At 43.7% G+C, this 22,736-nt stretch overlaps 1 protein-coding gene across 3 annotated transcripts in view; it reads right to left on the reverse strand.

Annotated features, from left to right (window-relative positions):
• LYST (lysosomal trafficking regulator) overlaps positions 1–22,736 on the reverse strand; it is a 206,175-nt gene that overhangs the window by 61,645 nt on the left and 121,794 nt on the right. For all 3 annotated transcript variants that reach the window (XM_075064170.1, XM_075064168.1, XM_075064169.1), the window contains 8 exons: positions 22,289–22,458; positions 14,119–14,349; positions 11,268–11,434; positions 10,387–10,539; positions 7,840–8,031; positions 4,155–4,333; positions 2,697–2,903; positions 2,257–2,433 (listed from right to left, as the gene is read on the reverse strand). In XM_075064170.1, coding sequence (XP_074920271.1) covers positions 2,257–2,433; positions 2,697–2,903; positions 4,155–4,333; positions 7,840–8,031; positions 10,387–10,539; positions 11,268–11,434; positions 14,119–14,349; positions 22,289–22,458 — 1,476 coding nt within the window. The remainder of the gene's footprint in view (positions 1–2,256; positions 2,434–2,696; positions 2,904–4,154; positions 4,334–7,839; positions 8,032–10,386; positions 10,540–11,267; positions 11,435–14,118; positions 14,350–22,288; positions 22,459–22,736) is intronic.

Consider the following 22,736-nt stretch of genomic DNA (forward strand, 5'->3'; position numbering starts at 1 on the left):
AATTTAAACATCTCCAAATGTTCTACTTTGCCACAACACAGCTGGGGTTAGATTCACAGAGAAACTTAAGTGTGGCAACACCGAAAGTCCCCACGTCTTACTTTTAAATGCCTTGGGGGGGGGGGGGGGAATCAATGAAATTCACAATGCCTGAGTTTGGGGCCTAGGCTCCCTATACAATGAATTGAGGGGAATGGTGTCTCAGAGTGGGAATCACAGAAGAGCCAGCATGCTAAGCATCTCCCATTGGCTAGCTTAGGGAGATGCTTAGCGAGGGGAGGGGTGTGCGCTAAGCCTCCCCGTCAGGGAGTTTGGCATTTAAGTCCTGGCTAGAAAGGTGGTGCCTCTCTCTGCTTGGAATTCTTAGATGCAAATCCCTTCTTGGGGTTAGGCACCTATACCATTTTTGCAAAAAGCTGAGGGGGATGGGGAAGGACCTCCCTCATAACTTTTAGCCCAGTGGTTAGAGTATTTACCTGGGATATGGGAGAACCCTAGTTCAATTCCTCCCTTCTACTTCAGGGGGAGAAGGTATTTGAATAGGGATTGACACCTCTCAGGTCATTGCCCTAACCACTGAACTATGGGATATTCTGATGTGGGGCTCCCTCCATCTCTCCTGTTGAAGCTGTTCCACTGTGGATAAATATTTATCAAAAATCTTTGAGCTAGAGAGACCAAGGAAGCATGAGACTAACTCTGTAGCTGGTGGTTAGAGTACACACTGGAAAGATGGGATACCCAGGGTCCAGTCCTCCTGCTCCAGTGATTTTTTTAAAATTTTGGGATTTAAAGTGGCGGTTAGACACCTAAGTCCTTTTGTGAATTGAGCCACTTGTCCTTAAATGATATTTCTAAGAAGAAAGCTATTACAATAGCTCTCACAATCATTTGTTGAAACTGAAAAGGATAGTTAATTTTGTTTAAACATGTTTATATTAAAGAGAAATGTAGTTATGAATAGTCTTTTCTAAAAAGAAAAAAGGAACATGCTGATTTGTTCACTGCATTTTCACTTTAGTTATCACAGTCCGTTGATTTTTCACAAAAATATAAGATAGCCTCCGGTATAATCAATCACTTGGACGGTTGGAAACCCAGTTCAGTGTCTCTAGGTTCCATATTTAATCATTTTGTTACTCAGTTTTTCATGATCTCTCTTATTTGACTAGAAAGGATGGTTATTGATTTTATTTAATGTACTCTAGTTCAAAAATAAACTGATTACTGAAACTTCTTTAGAAAATATTATAGGTTGCTTATAATCATAACCACTTAGTGACCTGTTAAAGACTCTTATTTAAACATCTATTTCTATTTATTGATTGATAAATAATCTGAATATAAAAGAAGAGTTGGGAATTTGACCAATAAAATAATTGGTCAAATTGACCTGTTAAACATAGGTCAAATGTTATCAAATAATGTCAAAAATGGTCAAATATTTCAAAGCACTCATTTAGAAGAACAACAACATAAAAAGAGTGTGTTTATGGTCTAAGATTTAGACTTAGATATTTATGCCTAATTACAAAAAACCCAGTTACCTAACTGAGTTATTTTAACTCAAAATTGCAAAGCACAATGAAGTTCTGAAAAATGAAAGAATAATTATTTTTTTTTTTAGCAATGTTAGGTTAACATCTAAATGTGACCATTATTCAAAACTGATCAATTACAAAAAGAACAAAGGAAACTCATCTTCTCTCTCTGTGGGGGAGGAAGTTTAAACATTGAACCCTCTTATCTCCCCCTCACTCCCTTTGAGTTAGTTTCTGTATGGTTGTCTAGTGAGTTTAGATTGCAAGCAATTTGAGGCAGGGATTGTGTTTTAACTTGTTTAATATGCTGTAAATCAACATTTGTACTGATGGCCTGGTATACACATAAATGAACTTGAAAGTTCCAGTCAATCAAGATGCTCAGCTTTCAATTATCCTACCTTTTCCCCAACAGGTTGCATTAGCATGTAGTACAGTGAGCGATCAAGGTATCTGAATAAGCTTGCTAACTGATAGCACCATGATGCAATCAAAACGGCAGGCTGCCACCTGCATCAGGGCCTTTGTTCTGCACTGTTTGATCACTGTCAAATAGGTGGTCAACCAACCAGCTTCCGAAGCCTAATAGAAAATGTGATCATCTTTGTGCAGTTGCTGTATACTACATATTCAAGGAGTATAGCACTAATTGCAAATAAGGAGGTCAAATAATGAATTCTGGTTTACTAGGAAATGTTTATTAATATTCACATACCTCTTTCATGGCATTAAGGAGGTCTGGTTTTGGTGGAGCACTGGGAGAAATGCATTTATAGCCACAAAATTTTAATGCATTCATAAATACTCCTGATGATACTTGTTCTTCTTTGGTCAATTCATCCTTATGATCATGCATTAACTCATACAGATAGAGGGCTAATTTAGGTCCATGCTAGATGAACACAAAAAAGTATAGTTATTCTCATTTTGCCTGTACAACATGAAGAACTTAACAGATAAAAATATATACATTTATATAGCATCTTTTCAGGTACACTAGGACAAGTTTTCTCTACTAATGCTAGTGATTCTTGAGCTATTCTGGATTTTTCCTCTCCTGATCCACTCTCCTGCAAATATTTTTTAAATTTAAACCAGGATGTTCATGTGCAAGGGCTTCAAAGTTTTTATGCTTAAAAATATAGCAGTGCTTACTTGCAGAGGTACGCTGAGACAATCTCGAATAATCTCCTGGTGGTTTGTTTCACATACAATCTCCAAAGCTTTCTTTCTTTCTTGCAATGGTTGTGCTGGAGATAAAATATGCACTAGGAGTCTTCCAAGCTGCATACGGAATGTATCCTTACAGGACCAGAGGATTCTCCTCCACTGTTGCCTAGGGGTGCTGATTCTGCTTGTAGCCTAAAGCAAGAAGAGATTTGTTTTCCCCATCCCAGTAAACAGGGTTTCTCCGATCAGAACTTTGCATAGAGCATACAACGTAAGCTTGCAAAGAAAACTGGAACAGGAAAGGATAGAGTAAATCTGGTAGAAAAATCTTATTGAGGAAGCACATTTACAGATAATTATTTACTGGGACAGAGGTTTAAAGATGACCTTACAAAGGGAAAAAAGGGTTTTGATATATAAGATGACTTGAAGGTATTTATTTTTCTGTTTTTTTTCCTGATATTAGAAATTCAGTTCTGATTTAGGCTAGAAGACTAGGATGTTGAACTAACAGAACAATGGAGTCACAATAGCCAAGAGTGAAAGCTGACCAACTCTGAGGGACAGGATTTTTAATCAAATTGTTTTAAAAAACCCTCATTTGTTAACTTTAATCACTAACTAATCAACCACTAGTTGCAATTTTTCATGAAGGAAAGATTGCTAAAGATTAACACCTTAATTGACAGTTTGGTATCTAGAGCTCACAACAAACATTCCTGAGACCTCCTGATACTCAAGCAAAGAAGTCTGAGACCAGACGTGGCATTCCTGATAGTTCCAAGGTTAAAAGAGTTAATCTCTTTCAGGTCTTCCTTAAGTCATAAAAGGAATAGAAAATAAGTCAAATTTTTATTAAATCCATTGCAAGCTCACCTTGGGAACATAAGACTACAGTGAACCAATAGCAGCATTCAGGGAAACAGTTTTTGGTCACATCCTTTTTTTTTGGAATAAATATAATATCTTCTTTTTAGATATAAAACCAAATGCTTCAAGTTTTCCATGTGGACAAAAGCTACTCTCACCCCAAATCCAAATCTCCATATCTTGGAACTCCCCTTGCTACACATCTTCTATGGCCTTGCTCAAATCTGAAGGATGGGAGCTCAGCTTTGACAGGCCTCAGAAGTACTGACAGACCCCCACCTTCCCTCAAACCGATTCTAAAACATTTTTCCACTTCAGAGAAAAATCTTTGTTTTGTTCTTTTTAAATGGAGCACCAATTTATGCAAAGATCAAAACTTATCCAATATCAGGGTACTTTCTTTTATGCAATGGCCAAGTGCAGTTGTGTTATAATACCTGAGATACATCTTGAGATGCAACAAAAATGGAACATTTACAAATAGGAACAGTCCTACAGAGACACAGCATTTGCCCCAGTGGGGGACTCCTTAAGCAATAGGAGCTAACGCAGATATACTGTCTAGTTACTTACAATAGATACTTTGATTCCTTCAATCATCATTTTGAACATTTCTTTCAGAAAAGAATTTGTATTACTAGGCATTTCTCGTTGGTCCTCCTCTTCAGAGGCTTCCAGCTGGGATGTTGAAAGTCTGCACTGAATTGTGGTCTCTGGTGTACCCAATACATCAAAACAATCTTCAGTAGGTTCTTAAATGTTAAGAAGCACAAACAGATCAATGGCATCTCAGATCATGCTAACTTAATCCTAGTGTACCATAAGCTGTACTAGTCATTTATCCACCCTACTACACTGTGAATATACAAACAGTTAATCTAGACACTGGTTAAACCAAATTAACAAATTAGAGTTAATCATTTAAAGACTCTGTTCTGCAACTATTCCACATGCAGAACTCGCATACATTTCAGGTCCCACAAACAAAAGAAGTGGCCCCTAAAGAACACATGATTCTCATTAAAAATTCAACCAATTCACAGAAATGGGGCAAACAAATGCGATTGACTAACTTTAGTAAATGGAATGGTTCTGACAAGCCATATGGACACTGAAGCCACATACACTAGATTTCTGTTGAATATAAAAAAGTTTGCTTAAATATGCTTCATCCTACTATTTTTGGATGCAATTTTATACACAACAGAAGATAGTACAGCCCAATTGCTAATAGGCCAGGTCCTGGCAGGTGAGAACAAAGCTGTGTCACTTCCCCTGAAAATCCCAGTACTCTGTGGATTGGGGGCATGTGGTCCTGTGTCCCCAAGAATCTCTGGATGCCAAGGTCTGTAGTTAAAAAGAGGTCACTCAAAGACAGTGTGTCTTGAGACCAACTCCTCCAGACAGGGGATGCGGGACACTTATCTGAAGGGTGTGTGGTGGGGGAGGTGGAGGAGAACACTTGGTGTATTGTATGTCATACAATAGGAGTCCATTAGTATTTTCCTTAAAAATCTAATGAAAAGCTGGCAGAGACTTCAGAACAAAACTAATAGGAAGAAGCAAACAGCAAGAGGGGGACCATATCTTGACGTGAACACCAGAGGTCTGATCCGATATATTCGGTGGTACAAAGAGAGACAGGCATCTTTCACCAAGGAAGTAAATTGACAACAAGCTGGCTTCATGAAAAAGGGATCTCAACTAGACTTGACTGAAAACACTGGAGACAACATGGTGAGAAACTTCTCAGGACAGGAGGATAACCTGCAGTTAGTTAAATTTAAGTTTTAGAACGCCTGTTAACAACTGGTTATATCTAAACCGAAGTTGTAAGATCTCTCACACTATTTCTTATCTGAATCTCTATTTCCCTCTTTAATAAGTTTCCTTTTGTTTTATAATTGAACTCAAGTCCTGTGTGTAATACTAGAGCAGTGGTCTAAGATAAAACTGGTGAACTGTGGTATACTGTTCCTTTGGAAAGAGAGGATCTGAGATTTGTAGGTATCCAGTGTTCAAGGGCCGGATACCACAGAAGGGACTCAGGGCTAGGGTACATTTATTGTCATCCAGCAAGACAAAAAACAGGGCTGGTACAGTTCAGAAGACAGTGCCTGAGTGGCTGACAGGCTGGTTGTGTTAAGAGGCTAATGCTCTGCTAGCACAAGCAAGGAGTTCCTCAAATTGGAGGCAGTTGGTAACAAGGTGACTCTCAGACATGGCTGCCCTAAAAAGCATCACAAGCCCTGCTTGGCAAACTCCCACCCCCTGAAACCAGCAGGAGTTGAAGTGGGGGAGACCCTCTGCCCCTCAAAAGACTTATGAGAAGGTGGGGGAGTCAAGACCTGGAATGTGAGGTAAATTGGGGGAAGCACATGGCTGTAGGGACATAGGGAAATGGGAAAGGACAGTCATACAGAATTTCCACAGACCCATAGTCTACAGGGAAAATCTCAGAGTTGGCAGGTATGGGTACATATGGAATGGATGGATGAAGCATTGGGAAGATGGATGGGGAGAATGAGTAGCTATATGTATGCAAAGGGAATGTATAGGCCTACAGTTCTACAATTGGAAAAGGAGTAGGTGTGGAGTGAAAGTCAGTATATAAAAAGACTACAAATTGAATGAAAGTGGGTGGTGGAACAAATGCATGAAGTGGAGTGGGTGAGATGTGCAATAAAAATCATAGAATCTCAGAGTTGGAAGGAACCTCAGGAGGTCACCTAGTCCAACCCCCTGCTCAAAGCAGGACCAATCCCCAGACAGATTTTTTGCCCCAATCCCTAAATGGCCCCCTCGAGGATTGAGCTCACAACCCTGGGGCTAGCAGGCCAATGCTCAAAGCACTGAGTTATCCCTCTCCTCAATAGATCTGTGAAATTTATAAAAATTAGGCAAGTTATTTTTAAAAGTTGCAAATATTATCAGGTATGCATTATTATAGAAGAGTTCTAAATCTGACCTACATTTCTGTACCTAATAATCTCAAAGGTGAGAGGCAAACTAGAAAAGCTCCCCCTTGCCTTAGAATTAATTAGAATTAGATATTTCTCACATGAACTGGTCCAGTTCAGTGAAAAAAATTAGATCCAATCTGTCAAGTATTTAAGACAAGAAGCAAAAACTAAGAACCAGTGGTGAGGATAAATTTTAAAATAATAAAACAAAACAAAAAAAACAACATTAATCCAAATTCTGAGAGAGTCAGAACACCGAATAAACTCCACTCTTCATACCCACAACACATTAAAAACATGAATACATTTTTAATGTAACAAAACATTAGCCTGTCAGGCAACAATAAATATAAAACAACCCTTTGCCCGGCTATGCTGGAAGGAGGACAGGAGATACTGGATGTAGTTTAATTAAGCAACAACTTTATTCTTATATGACTGGGAGGACCTGGCAGATACAAGTGCACAGTGCAGGTAAGTTGCTTAATCATTTACATATATACTTGCAGGGGTGAGAGGGAGCCTTCCATCTGCCTTCCTGCTTAACCATCCCGGTCCCCAGCCAATGGACTGCTGGGACCTCAAAATTCCTGCCTCCCTCAAATGGAGGGAGCTATAAAGGAGAGGGAGATTGGCTTCATGCCATATCACACATAGGAGCTCAAAATCCCCTTTCCTGCATTTCCACTCCTTTGAAGGATACCCCCTTTAAATCCTTTACCAATCCATTTTATCTGATCACTGTATCCCCTCCCTATGGAGTACCTACACTGGACATCCACTGCATGTTACATAGTAAGTTGCCACATCATAGCTTAACTCCCATTTCATGTTCATCCCAATTAAGCTCCCCCTCCTCCCCCCAAAACCCACTGCGGGGAAGGCAAAAAAAAATCCACTTTGCCTTGGCCAATCTGGCAGCGAAGGGAAAATTTCTTCCCAGATCCCCAAGAAAGTAGCAACTAGTGCAGCGGATCCTGACAAAAACCCAGTATTTCACTACTTTTGTGGACGGAAGGTGGGTACTGCTCCACCTGATCCAGGTAAAAGAAGGCTTTTCCTGCATCAGCATGGACCTATGTAGTCCCTGCCCTCTCTGTTGGTCACCCGGGGGAGGGAATAGTCGGCATCCCCACAGACATGGTCTGCAGTGCAACAGAAAGTCTCTCCCTGACTTTCTCGTCCTTAAAAGGGCACACTCCTTTTCCAAAAAGCAAGACAGCCGCCCCCACCACTTAATGTGCTGTGAGGTCATTATAAGCATAGTTACCATATATTTTTCCCCATGTTCCTACCTTGATAAATGAACCTGTTAACTGCTAGAACAGTGAGTCTCTGTAACCTTTGTATAAACTCATTCTCAGTGGCTCGAATAGGATTCTCTTGGCTCATTCTCCGCTGCATCATCATGTTAAGTTCATCACTTGCTACTAAACGCATTTTCATCACCAGTTTGTCAGACTGAGCAAGAGAAAATTTCCTGGAATCTTTAAGTATAGAGAAATATATCAATAATATCCTCATGAATAGATTAAATATCAATCGTAAATTAATTGCATGCACCAATAACTCATCTAGGAAAGGAAATTGGTTGCGGTTATGAGGGAAAATATTTGAAATATATTTCTTTAAAAATGAACAAGGAATGTCCAGGTTCTTCTTTAAATTTGTAAAAGTGTGAGTTTTTTCACTTGAAAAAGAAATGTATATAAAATTCATGTAATTACAGAGCATTAAAGTCTTTAGAGATTTGATGAAGAACTCATCTTAAACTATATCACATTATCTATTTTCTTTAGAGTTTTCAAAATGATATAATTTCTCAGAATATTCACTGTACAAAACAGCTTCTGAACAGTCACTGTTTCACTTCTCTACTTTTATAATGTTACCACATTACTGCTGTTATTGAAAAGTTAATTGTTCTTATACTAGCATGCTTATAGAATGTAGGTTTTAAGCAATGTGACCTAAGATCAGTGATGTTAACAGCTCTCAAAAGGTAAAACATATTTCATATTGATCTATCAGAAGTTATTTTGATAGATGCATCTATTTCCTATCTAATCCTGCAAGACATTTCCTGAGAAATGTTTTTGCACAATGAATTGGTAGGCATGACCACCACTACTGCACCTGCTTCTGTAGGAAACATATATGAAGTGGATCCAGTGAGGGACTGGAGGGGCAGCTCCTGATATAACAGACTGAAGGAGGGGGGCATCAGAAGTTGACTGCAGGAATAGAAGTGTTGTTTTGGTAGACGAGGAATAATGGAACCTTTCTTTGCAATGGAACCTTTGTTTTAAACAATTAACAGAACACACATCCGTTTTTTATTTAATAGTCTTCAGTGAAATCTTAAATGCAGCTGAATATAATGATCTAGATTCACAGAGCATCTTTCAGCCAAAGACTCTAAAAGCATTTCACAAAAATGATTCACAAAGTATTATAGCCTGAACTGGTAGAGCTACCTAGAGTTAAGGTTGCATAACACTTTCCATTACAGCATTTATTTTCTTATGAAACGAATGGTTCAAACTGAAATTATGCATGCCAGGTGTCTACCTCAAGTGGATTTTTTGTGTGTGAAAGTTTCAGTTAAAATAGTTCAGTTAGTTTTCCTTAATCTCATTCTTAAAACATTTTTTTCCATGTTAAAAAACCATACACTCTTTCAGAAGCTTTCCTACCTAAATGCTTTGGATCAGGAACTTGAAACCTAAAAATTTGCCCTAGTTTATCATCCCCCTCTAGTAGCTGGTCCACATAGCAGTAGGGAATTCTCATTCTCTATCAGTTACTCTGTCAGCTTAAGGTATAGACTTTGGATTTAAAGATCAGAACCCTGTTCATGACCCAAGTCGGGGGCTTCATATGATACTACATGACAATTGCTTTTCAGGGTGTTTGAAGATTAGGAAATTATATACAAATACTGTATGAAAAAGAACGTAAGGTTGCAAAGGCACATGCTCAAGTTAGGAAATGCCAGAATTAAAGTTGCCTTTTTGCATATGCATTATGATGCAGTCTTTAATTATATGATCACATAACCCTGTGGAAAAAAGTAGTATGTGATCATGTAATTAAAGACCATCAAAATGCAAGGAGGACAAGTTATATAGGCAACCTTAATTCTGCCATTTTCTAACTTCACTGTAATCTTTGTTATTTTGTGACTTTGTAATCTTAATGTTATTTTAATGCAAGGTGTGTATGTGGGGGGGAAGGGTTATATATGTATGTTTGTTAACTCATTATTTCAAAAAGTTGAATTTGGCTCTGGAGTCTTCAGGGATGACGCAGTGTTAAGTGAAGGAGAAAGTATTGCTACATTCCCTTCTTCCAACATATAAGCAACCCTTATCCTGCACACCTACTGAATGCAAAATTTGTACAAAAAGTTACACTTCTGTTCACCTGACATAACATAGAAAACTTAAATCATCATTTTTTCCACAGGTGGATTTGCACTTAGGGTGATCAGGCAGCAAATGTGAAAAATCAGAATGGAGATTGGGGGTAATAAGAGCCCATATAAGAAAAAGACCCAAAAATCAGGACAGTCCCTATAAAATTGGGACATCTGGTCACCCTATTTGCATTAGACTTTTGTTTCCTAAATACAGCAGTATATTGATTGGTGAAATGGTCATGTAGTACCAAAAGTAAAGTTGCAGGGAACTCAACACCACAAGTACACAGATACACACTTTTACAACCTCTGTCTCATTGAGTGCCAGTGTAGAAAAATATGACTGGCTTCATCACATAACGAGGGCAGGAGAAGCTATAAAATTGTCTAACACAACATACTATTAAAATTTATCACTCACCAGCAATGCTTTTACGTTTTTGAAACATTGCATGATGATGGGTAGCAGGTAAACGTAAAGAGTTAGCCAGATCCTGAGAGTCTTGGTTTGCTGTAGCTTTTATTAATTCAATAGCTGCCTGAAGAACTCTGAATTGCAGGGCAATTGCCATGTCTACAAATGAGAGGCAACAATGAGCACATGACATTTTCCTCAAGGTAGTTTACATAAATAAGTTTCTGAAATGTCAGCATGTTTCTTATTATCATTTTATCCTTTACATATATTTCTATACCACCAAAATAATAGGATTTCACACATTATAAAACTTTTGAAAACACGTTTCAACACTGGTTTCAAAAAGAGGTGACAAGCTTTTTTTTTTATTTTTTGAGACGCTGATGGAAATTAAAAAGGGCAAGATATTTTTAAATTTCAAAACTACACACTTCCGGGAAAGTCACTGTAAAACCACCCCAATAATAAATGCACGTCACAGTACCAATTATAAAAGCAAAGACTCCTCTCTCTTTGGGAAAACCACCAAATTTTAATGTCTTCATAATTTTATTTATTAAAAGTTATAAATGGAAATAACTTACATAGAATCTTTGAATATTGTCACTATTTTCATAATACTCCAAATATTCCATTCTAGGCCTTTTACCTCAGATGTTCAGGCAGAACTCCAGTTATTGGTACATGTTTATAAACCACAGATTAGGACTGTAATTAAGCCACTGTTGTATGAGGGTCATTTACAGGAAAATAAGGTACACAACCGGGTACCCCATCAACTAACAATTAGCCCTTTTTGCGATAGGAATATCCTCTGTGCAATCTATGAAAAAGTTAGCGGTTACATTTTCAAATCCTGTGGGAAGTGAAAGCTTATGACTTACTTCGTGTCTTCTCATTTTGATTGTTTTGAAGATGTCCCAGTAGTACAATAAGGTCCTCAATAACACGAAAATACTGAGAACCTAAGGAACTGCAGGCATGAATTGTGACTGCTACTAGCAATTGTTGTATATCACACACAAGTAGCTTGTAGTCATTCAAAGGAATGCTGTAAACAAAGTCAGATATAATTACTACAAATAGTGCCATTTTAATTCTGATCGTTTCATATGAATACGAAAAATTAAACACAGTACTTGGTATGGTTAGTAGGAGGAAAAGTAATTTACAGATAATGTTACAAAATCCAAACACTGCCACACTTAATCTGATACTGTTGAAGACAGGGAAATAAACTGTTGACACAAAGGCAACATTAGCTATGTTTTAGTTCAGAAAAAGTGGACACCCGAAAAGCTCCAGAAGAGATTCCAGTGTTAAGAATGAAGTTCTATATAATGGTCTTGAAAGCAAATTACTTTTACATTAATGAAGAACAAATCAGAATTATGAAGTTCTCAAATCACTGAACTTTAAATACTACCATTCTCTCCAGTTCTGCAACCATAAATTAGTGTTATACTGAACATTCAAAATTTTGAATATTTGTTCTGCGCCATAGTAACTGAACACATGAGGACACAGTTTTACTTTCTCCTCTGCTTAGATTTCAAAAAGGACGTATGTAGAACATGTTTAAACATATCAACTTTTTTGAGTGAACTTAGTGCATTATTAGATCGTGAACAGTGCAGCTATTTTTTGGATGGGAGTAGCAGATTATTCCTATGTAAACTGCATCTCTTTCCCAGTCTAGTTGCTCCAGCAGGTCAGCCACCGGTCACATTTTTAGTAGCATGTTATTGCTTCTTGTCCATGATTGATGTTTATTTGCATAGTATAGTATGACTTATATCTGGGTTTCCCAACCTGGGAATCATGGCCTGAGACAAGGAAAATACCTAACTTTCAGTTCTTTAGTCCCATCTCTGTCTTTCAGTGAAGGACATTGCCCATTTAAGTCTCAAAGTTTCTTATGTTCTACACAAGTTTAATGACCCCCTTAGTTTAATTGCTGATCATCATTTCCATCAAAATGGAAGAACTATGACAAGTTCTTTATACTAAAGAAATTAATCAAATTTTTATTTCCTATATGAATAATTTTGTTTTGTGTCCCTTATTTTTGGTCTTTGTTACAAACTGCATCCAACAGTTGAGCCTTGGTAAGTTGAAAGGTATGCTTTTAGCAGCATCCTCCTTGCCAATAGTGGCCACTACCTCCCAGAAGCCAGGACTCTTCTCTGCTGTAAACTCATCTGGCTCCTTGCCTATGCACGGCATAGCAGACATAACAGCCAGCTGGGCAAGGAACGGGATGAGCCCCAGAGCAGCTAGCCAAGCCAAATTCCTTGTCCTCTCTACAATAAGTCAGATCCAATATGGAGGAGGAAAAAAAGAGAGGCCAGGAGGATTCTTGAATGTTTTTCTGCCTTCCAGTTTTGCATTCAGACTGTCCCATTTTTAAAATCTTCTAACATTGGTTCGTTTCAAAAAAGAGAATTTTCAAATACAAAGACTACCGAAACCTCTCAGACACTACCACAACTTGTACATTTATTTTACTGGAAGGTAGATTAGCTATTTAACTCATCTAATCCAACAAAATTTGTTAGCTACCATTTACAGATGAATTGCACAATGGAAATGTTAGACAAATACACAGTGAAAATTAACGAGGTTTTAAGAAGTGCCATGATGAATGAGACAGATTTTAAGACTAAATTTACTTTAAAACTAAACATAGCACTATCCATTGGTCCAATGTACAACTATGGCTCTCCAGGAGACGATTGCTGTGGGTACAAATTAAAGTACAATATTTAATTTCTTCAACTGAATTTAAGACTGCGAAATGTTTATTACAAAAATGTATGACCAAGTTATCTGAAAAAACAAGAGTGATTTAGAGCTGTAATAGTATCAGAGGGGTAGCCGTGTTAGTCTGAATCTGTAAAAGCAGCAGAGAATCCTGTGGCACCTTATAGACTAACAGACATTTCGGATCATGAGTTTTCGTGGGTGAATACCCACTTCGTCAGATGAATGTAGTGGAAATTTCCAGGGGCAGGTATATATATGCTAGCAAGCAAGCTAGAAATCTGTCTGTATTTGTGCCAGTTATAATAGATGCTTTATACTAGAATTCTGTACAAAAAGTCAGATATAATTAATAGTAGAGAACTAAGTTAATGTCATAAAAGAGTCCATAAAATCTGTACATTATGGCCTGCAAAAGAAATTATGCACATACTTAAATTTAAACTAGGTGAATAATGCCACCGCTATTCAACAAGGCACTTAGGCACATGCCTAAATCCCATCAGTCAATGGAATTTAAGCACTTGCTCCCTCCTCCCAAATTAATAAGTCATTGCCATGGTAACTGGACAAAATACTTTTTGCTAGGTAAGTTTTCAAAAGAAGAGCTTGAAAAATGTGGTAACTAATGAAAAACCTACATTCCTTGCTTTAACAAGTTCTCAAATGGACCAATGAGATTTTACAAGAGTTTCCTAAATTAGACCTACATACACACACACAAAAGTATGAGACTGTTTGTTTTGGAAGAGGAAAGCGCACACACAGGCTATCAAAAAGAAGTGCCTCTTAAGCATAAGTGAAGCAAGGTATTAAATACACTGGGCCTGATTTTCATTTCAGAATCATACCCCATTGAAAAATAATTAGAAGAATATTATATATAAATAAAATCATGCTTAAAATAATTTAGTGTGAACTTGAAATTGTTTTTAGAGTAAATCTGAAATATTCAAGTAATGCAACACTTACTTTGTTTCTAGACCATTAAGGGCTGCTAAAGTATTACACAGCACATACAGCAAACCATTATCAAGCAGCATGTCTGCCATTTTAGAGCAAGAATTCATGATTTGTAGCAGAAGGCAGAAGGAATTATGCAGCAGTACGTTGTCATATAGAGAATTCTCTATAAGTCCCAGAACAGGAATGACACACCATTTTTGAAAAAGTCCAGCATTTTTTACATCTTCCATGTCAAATCTATTAAAATAGAAACAAATAGGAATTCATCATCTGTCCTTAAAATCATCACAGTATGCACAACTGAATTTTGAATTATTGAAAAAAAGACGGTTACTCACCTTTGTAACTGTTGTTCTTCGAGATGTGTTGCTCATATCCATTCCAGTTAGGTGTGTGCGCGCCGCGTGCACAGCCGTCGGAGAAACTTTTACCCTAGCAACACTCGACGGGTCGGCTTACCAGACTAGCCGATACTAGAATTCGCACTGTTCTCAACCCAGGCAGTGCATTCTCACTTTTAGTCGCAGAAGCCCCTCCACCCGCTCGGACGTGATGTAGCCAATATGGATGCACTTTCGCGCTTGGTGCGCATCGCACGTGCCCTTCTCCCATTTAGAGGCATACAATCCCCATGACCTGATACCTCTGGCACCTTAAGCAGCAGGGCCTGGTGACTTCCTCTTTAGTGCACTGCAAGCTATCTCACCTTCCATCCGGAGAGGGTGGACGTATTACGATATTCTCCACCCGAATAGTCTCTCGCTTCGATTAAGCCCTGCGAGCGGTACCTTCCCACACCGCCCTCATCACCCTTGCCCCCTGCCTGGGACCTAAACTTGGTCCTAACAACTGTATGTTACCGCCTTTGAGCCGCTCGGCGACTTGCATCGCTCCTCTTTTATACCTAGACAATGGAGATGGCGCTCTTCTTATGTGCAAGTCACCTCAGGCGAGAAGGGCTCTCCGAGATCAGAGCCCTTTCAACTGTAGACCCTCCTATCTGTCTTCCAATAAAGCACAAAGTACTATTGCGACCATCATACCGGACATTCCTCCTAAGGTGGTGTCTGCCTTCCACATGCTAAGCCAGAACATCTTTCTCACCCGGTTTTCTAATTCCGAGCCCATGTCTTCTCGCGGGAAACTCCAGCCGCTAACACCTTGTGTGCGCAGGGCGCTTGGCTTCTATGTGGACGAACCACGCCCTTCCGCGAAGTTCTCGCAGCTCTGTTGTGGCGGTGCGGAGAGTGCCGACTGAAAGGTCTGGCAGTCTCCTCCCATGAGGATTTCCTCCAGTGTCAGCAGGCCTATGTAATTAGAGCACGTGCTAACGCGCTAGCTCATTTCCCCTCGGACGCCTGACGACGCACTCTACCCAGGGCTCGAGCTGTCCTCAGGGGCCTGCCTTGGCGCACCGTGCCTCGTCCAAGACGATTTTGCCGTGACTGCGACTCCCTGGTCATACCGCGTCCACCAGCTTTCACTCGCACTATGCCCGTTGGTCAACAAGTCTCGAGACAGACGCCAGACACAGCTTTGGTTAGGCGGCGGACTCCCAGGCTGCCACCGTTCTTCACGACCCCTCCGCCTAGGTAAGGCTTGGATCCCTAACTGAATGGATATGCAGCAAATCACTCCGAAGTAAGAAAGAGCGGTTACTCACCTTTGTACTGTTGTTCTCACTCGCCACGATAGATCTTGGGTTGCTCTATCCATTCACACCACCCCTCCTCCCCACTGTGGAAGTAGCCGGCACAGAAGAACTGAAGGTGTGGCCAGCGTAGCTGGGTATTTATCGGCGTCCGGGTGGCGCCCACTCCAGGGGCGCCTGAAACGGAGGGAAGGCATAAAGCAGAGCGGTGTTCCAGGCAGAAGGAACGCGTCCGTTATCGATCCGGGGGAGAGCCCTGGAATGAGCAGAACTCCTGGCACTTCCTGTTCGAGTGGAGGCGAACAGGTCTACGAGGGGAAACCCCACCTCTGGAAGATGGAATAAATGATGTCCGGCCGAATTGACCACTCGTGGCAGAGGAAGGACCTGCTCAGCGATCTGCCAGGGTGTTCCGGACTCCCGGGAGGAAGGATGCTACTAGGTCCACCTGGTGGGCTACACAGAAGTCCCACAGTGAATGGCCTCCTGACACAGGGGAGACGAGCGGGTCCCCCCTGCCTGTTGATGTAGTACATGGCCGTTGTGTTGTCCGTAAACACCGAAACACAACGGCCACGAAGATGCTGTTGGAATGTCTGCAGGCTAGACGAACGGCTCTCAACTCCGGACATTTATGTGGAGGGTGAGCTCTTGGGCTGACCAACGGCCCTGGGTCCTCAAGCGACCTAGATGGGCCCCCCAGCCGAGGGATATGCGTCGTCGTCGCAAGGTTAGTGACGGTTGCTGCTGTGGATGAAAGGGCATCCCTGCACAAACCAGGACGGGTCCAGCCACCAGTCGAGGGAGCGGAGGGGATCCGGAGGGATCGTGACAGACGTCCATGGGTCCCTGCTCGGCGGAAGACCGAGTGGAGCCACGTCTGAAAGGGCCGCATGCGGAGCCTGGCGTACTTGGTGACATAAGTGCATGCGGCCATATGCCCCCCAGCAGGCGAGGCAGTTGCGAGCTGAGGTGAGATGAGCTGCTGCAAGTGCCCGGATGATCGAGGATGTGATGTTTGGAAGCGGGCTGGGGCAAGTAGGCTCTGGCGAGGGAGGAGTCCAGGGTCGCTCCTATGAAGTCCAGCCTCTGCGTTGGACCAGCGTGGACTTCTCCATGTTGAGTAGGAGTCCCCAATCGGGCGAAAGGTCCGTGATTACGGAGACGTGCTGACGGACTTGGGCTTGTGAGGCCGCCTTTGATGAGCCAGTCGTCCAGATACGGGAAGACATGTATCTGCTGCCTGCGAAGGTGTGCGGCGACGACTGCCATGCACTTTGTAAAGACCCTCGGGCCGTAGACAGGCCAAAGGGGAGGACAGCGAACTGAAAGTGGTGCTGGTTGACTGTGACCGAAGGTACTTCCTGTGCGGGGGAAAAATGGCTATGTGGAAGTACGCGTCCTTCATGTCGAGGGCGGCGTACCAGTCTCCAGGATCCAAGACCGGGATAATAGTTCCCAGGGAGACCATGCGGAATTTCAACTTGAGCAGCCACTTGTTGAGTCCCCGCAGGTCTAGAATCGGTCGGAGGCCTCCCTTGGATTTGGGAATGAGGAAATAGCGGGAGTAAAAACCCTTCCCCCTCTCGGGTAGCGGAACTTCCTCTATGGCTCCTGCGGCGAGGAGAGACTGCACCTCGTGCCAGAGGATTTGCTCGTGAGAGGGGTCCCTGAAGAGGGGCCGGGAAGGGGGGTGGAAAGGCGGGGATGAAGCAAACTGGAGGTGGTATCCTTGCTTCACCGTGCGTAGCACCCACAGGTCGGAAGTAAGTTGTGACCACGCCGGAAGGAAGTAGGAAAGGCGGTTGGAAAAGGGGGGAAAAGGATCCTGTGCTGAGTCTGGTACGCCGTCCCCGGGCGTACCTTCTCAAAAGCTGCCCTTGGCCCTGGTGGGGCCTTAGAGGGACCTTGAGACTGCCCCGCGTGGGGCCGGACTGGCGCCTCGCCCACCCCGCCCTCGCGCTCCTGTGAAGTCCTGCCTGTTTCGAGGCGGAAAGTATGGGCGGGGGTTGGGGCCTAAAGGGTCTACGTTGGGTCACAGGGGTGTGCATCCGAGCGACCTCAATGATGACCCTGTTGTCCTTTTAGGCTTGCAGCCGAGGGTCAGTTTTGTCCGAGAACAAACCCCGGCCCTCAAAGGGTAAGTCCTGTATAGTGTACTGCAGCTCCGGTGGCAGTTGGAGACCTGGAGCCAGAAATTCGCCTCATTGTGATGCCTGAGGCTACAGTCGTGGCAGCCGAATCGGCCGCGCATCAAGGGAAGCTTGGAGAGAGGTCCTGCCCAACCTTCTTGCCTTCCTCTACAAAAGCTGCAAACTCCTGGCGCGAGTCAGGGGCAGCAACTCAGTAAAGCGGGCAACCTCCGCCCAGGTGTTTAGTTGTATCGGCTAACAGGGCCTGCTGGTTGGCCACTCGGAGCTGTAGGGCCTGCCGAGTATACTTACGCCCCAGCAGGTCCATCCGCCTAGCCTCCTTGGATTTTGGGCAGGCGCCTGTTGACCATGGCGCCCTCTCGTTGACTGATTGACAACTAAAGAGGAGGGGGGAGGGTGGACGACATACAAGTGTTCATACCCCTGGGAGGGCACCATGTATCTCCTCTCCAACCCCCTTTGCCGTCGGCGGAATGGAGGCGGGAGACTGCCAGAGGTATCAGTAGTAGCCTGGATGTCCTGAGAATGGCAGGGCCACGCGCGTCGGGGTATCAGCGGCCAGGATGCTGACTACCGGATCGTCACCTCCGGCACTTCCTCTACCGGGAGGTTGATGTTAAGAGCCACCCTACGGAGGAGGTCCTGGTGGGCTCTTAAATCTATCGGCGGCGGCCCGAGGAAGAGAGAGCCCTGCCACGGCCTCATCCGGGAAGAGGAGGAAGATATACCCGGAATGAGAGGGTCCTGGATGGCACTCTGTCCTCTGGTGGTTCTTGCTCCAGAATGCTCCAGGGAGTCTGGAGGATGGATGACATGTTCCTCTGACTCTGTCCGGAGGGGGGGCGGGATATGGTAGCTCTGCGCCCTGCGTTCCGAAGGAGCAGTAGGGGCCGGACCAGGGAGCACCCTGGGCTTGATGGTATGCCCAGGGTGTCCAAAAGGACCACTGCTGCTGCCCTGCATCATGGGGACGTGTGTCTTTGAAAAGTCCCGTGGGCATCTCAGTATCTCGGTCCGGCCATAGTAGCTACCTGCCTGAGGAGCAGACTCTGTCCGGACGGCACGGAGGGGCAGCAAACGGTGGGCACTGAAGTGCCAATAGACTCGCAGCTCTGGGTCTTGGGGACCGGTGCCGGTACGGGTAGCGGTACCCGGGAGCCGGACCGGGACCTGCGACCGGCTCGGTGCCGGGAGGTCGACCGGGACCTCGAGCCCTCTGTGGCGAGATCTGCTCCGGAAGGACGGTCCCTGTGGTGGTGCCGGGAGCTCGACCGGTGCGTGCGGTAGCGGGATGGGAGCGAGTTGACGGACCGGCGCCCGTGCCTGGTGAGGCGGACGGTGCCGCGTGAGGTTGAGCGGTGCGCTGGAGCGGGAGCGGAGCTTGCGTGATTGTCGTGCCTGTGGCGAACGCTGTGGGCGGATTGGAGCGGTGCCGGAGCGAGCGGTGCCGAGATGTGTGAGAGGAGCGGCGGGAATCGAGACCTGCGAGCGGTTGCCGTCCGAACAAGGTGACAGAGGGCGGCCTGATAAGAGCGGCTTGCCCTTGGAGAGGGTCACGAGGCACTGGCGGTGCCGGAGGGGCATGGGGTGCCGGCTCCGTCATGGCAATCAGGTCTCTTGCCGCAGAGAAATGTCTCCGGTGTCGAAGGCAAAGCCAGCTCGACCGCCAGGCCGGTGCCGGGGAGCTTCCAGGCGCCGGACTCGACGGCCCCTCGTGGGGCTGGAGTCAACGGGGCCGGTTTAGGTGGGCCGCAACCGGGGTGCGGTGCCGGGCGGTCTGCCTTAGGAGCAGTCTCTGCCTTGGCTGCGCTTGCAGGCGTTGAGGAGCCCGTCCGAGGCTTTAGCCGACTTCGACCTCGGAGAGAGAGGGAGCGGCGCGGAGTTGCCTTCGGCGTCGTGCTGCGGCCGTGCCGAGGAGCCTTTAGTGTGCGGTACCGGTGCTGGACGGTGCCGTAGGGGAGCGGCTCATCCGCTTGCTGGCTCGTACTCGTGTGGCGAGGGCTAGCGCCGCTTCCATGAGGAGCTGCCTTAAGTCTAATGTCCCGCTCCTTCTTCGTGCGCGGCTTAAGTGCCTTGCAAATGGGGCACTTAGAAGGATAAGTGCGATTCCCCGAGGCACTTAGACAGGAGTCGTGGGGATCCCTGTCGGCATGGCCTATGGCAGGGCCGACATTGCTTAAAGCCCGGTGAGCCAGGCAATGGCTCGTACCGGGCGGGGGTAGGGGAAGAGCCCCCAGGACCCCGCAAAAACTATAACTAAAAATACAACTAACACTATAACTCTAAACTACTAAACTAATAACTATGTAAACTAGAACGATTAAGTAACAAAGAAAGCGATAAAACTAGCGAGTAGCTAGGGAAAATGTGGAGGTCAGGCTAACTGCACTCCACTGTTCCAACGACCGACACGGGCGGTAAGAAGGAACTGAGGGGTGGCCAGGGTCGGCTGGGGTATTTATGCGGCGCCGTGGTGGCGCCACTCCAGGGGGCGCCCAGCCGACCCGCCGAGTGTTGCTAGGGTAAAAGTTTCTCCGACGGCCGTGCACGCAGCGCGACACACCTAATTGGAATGGATATGAGCAATCACTCGAAGAAGATTATACATACTAGGGAGTCTCTGTGTTAACTGTTATGTACTGGCCAGGGGATGGGAGTGATTTCCATGGCATTTCATGTCATGTCAATGCTTATCTAATCTGTTAATGGTAATAAGAATTACAAAAAATGCTTGGAAGGCTTACAGGGAAATGAGACCCCTAAAAGAGATATTAATGAAGTTTAGCTACTACAAATAGGTTTACACTACACATTTCATAAACAGAAAAATCTGACTTTCAGCTTTTACTAAAAGCCAGTGGCACAAAGGTTCTCTTATGACTCATTCTATTTCCCATACTAAAATATTGCAACTTGCAGTGCCACTGTCATGAAATGAGGTATGAGTTTGCTGTAATAAAATAATCCACTGACCAAGAGGAGGTTTTGATACACTGTATTCATTACTGCTGAAACTAATTACATCAAAGATGAATACCTCTTGTTCATCTCAACTCCAGAAGCCATAAACTGAATTACAGTCCTTACATTAGGACTTTCTATGACATAATGGAAAAGGAAATTAAATTACCATTAAAAATATATCATTGTACCACACCATTACTAATATATTCTGAATCATCATAGCAGATTCCTAAAAGGCTAAGTCTCACCCTCATCCACCTCAGTCCTTTCTGAGGAGATGTCTGCTTTCCTTCTTGGGGCTGGTATGACATCTGACAGGTTCTAAGCTTCCTATTAGCATAAGTGGTTAACTTCTGGTATATGTAAGAAATAATCTGTGAGTACTGCTCTTGCACTATAGTAGGCAATTGAAGCAAGAGCTTTTTCCTGATTGGGCAGATGGTAGGCCTTTGGCTATACCTGGATGTTGACTCTCCATTCTGTATCATTAAATCTCTGCAGTGTTAAACAGAAGGGTCTGACTAGCCATTTATTCAGAGAAAAATTACTTCCCACTGCTCTGGCAGAATGGCCTGCTTAAAGTGAGATTCTCTCTTTCTGCAGTGCTTCTGTGGGATTCCTCCTCTTTGTGGTACAAGGATGTCGTACAAGGATTGGCAACCTTTAGCCCCCTAGCAGGCTGGGCCGGTTTGTTTACCCACCATGCCCCCAGGTTTGGCTGATTGCAGCTCCCACGCTGCATCCCACAGCCCTCATTGGCCTGGAGCGGTGAACTGCAGCCAGTGGGAGCTGAGACTGGCCGAACCTGCGGATGCAGCAGGTAAACAAACTGACCCAGCTCGCCAGCAGGCTTACCCTGACGGGCCGCGTGCCAAAGGATGCCGATCCCTGATGTAGTACAATTTATGGAGATGACACTCAAGAAAATCTAGAGATTTTGATTCAGATGTAGATTAGGGTAGCAGTTGGCACAGAATTTTTTTTCTAGCTAGTTGTCACAATTTGGTAGGCGGGGTCTAAGGTGGAGTTTGAGTTGTTAACATTGTCCAGAGTTTTATATGGGCTCTGACTGGAGAATGGCAAGGGCTAAACAGGCTATGGTAAGTTCAAAGGATGTAGAGAGGCTTCAATATTCAACAAAGATATGGGGCTCACTCTCATGAAAGGCCAAGTGAAGGTGCACCATGTTCTGGTAATTAAGAGAAAAGTGAGAAACTGAGTTTTTAGAGTTCCAATAAACTTGCAATCAGAAGCATTTTTGGTGAGGAACTGTTTATAAGGCTGTCTGCTGTTGAAAATATGGTGGGACTTATATGGAATTATATCCTTGCCATGAGCAGACAACTCAATATCGTTGCTTGAACTAAAACAGAGCATCTTCCGAATGCTGAAGAAAAGCAATACTTACTCTTCATCAAGACCAACAGATCGACCAAAGAGCATTTCCAAAAAGCACTCCACAAGTTCCTGAGTTCCTTGATGAAGATACAACTGGTTGGCTAACAAGGAGAAGCCACGATTCTTTAAAAATTTTTCCTTTTGTTCCCTGGTTGCTCTGTTGAAATATGCATCCAACAACTAGAAAGAAATGCATAATTTTGATTCAAGATTAAATATTTTTATGCATCATTTCCTTGGAAGTTTAAATATTCTTGTTTGCAACATGTTCCATTCAGAAAGGAAGAGTTAAGAAAATTTAAACATTTTCAGATTCCAAATTAAGTGACAAATTCTTTCCTTTGATTGTGTTTGCACTTTCCACTGACCTGAATGAATCATAGGAGTGGAAAGGACCTCCAGAAGTCATCTAGTCCAGTCCCCTGCACTCATGGCAGAACTAAGTATTATCTAGACCA

This window comes from Chelonoidis abingdonii, chromosome 3 (assembly GCF_003597395.2).
Source record: "Chelonoidis abingdonii isolate Lonesome George chromosome 3, CheloAbing_2.0, whole genome shotgun sequence".
NCBI lineage: Eukaryota > Metazoa > Chordata > Testudines > Testudinidae > Chelonoidis > Chelonoidis abingdonii.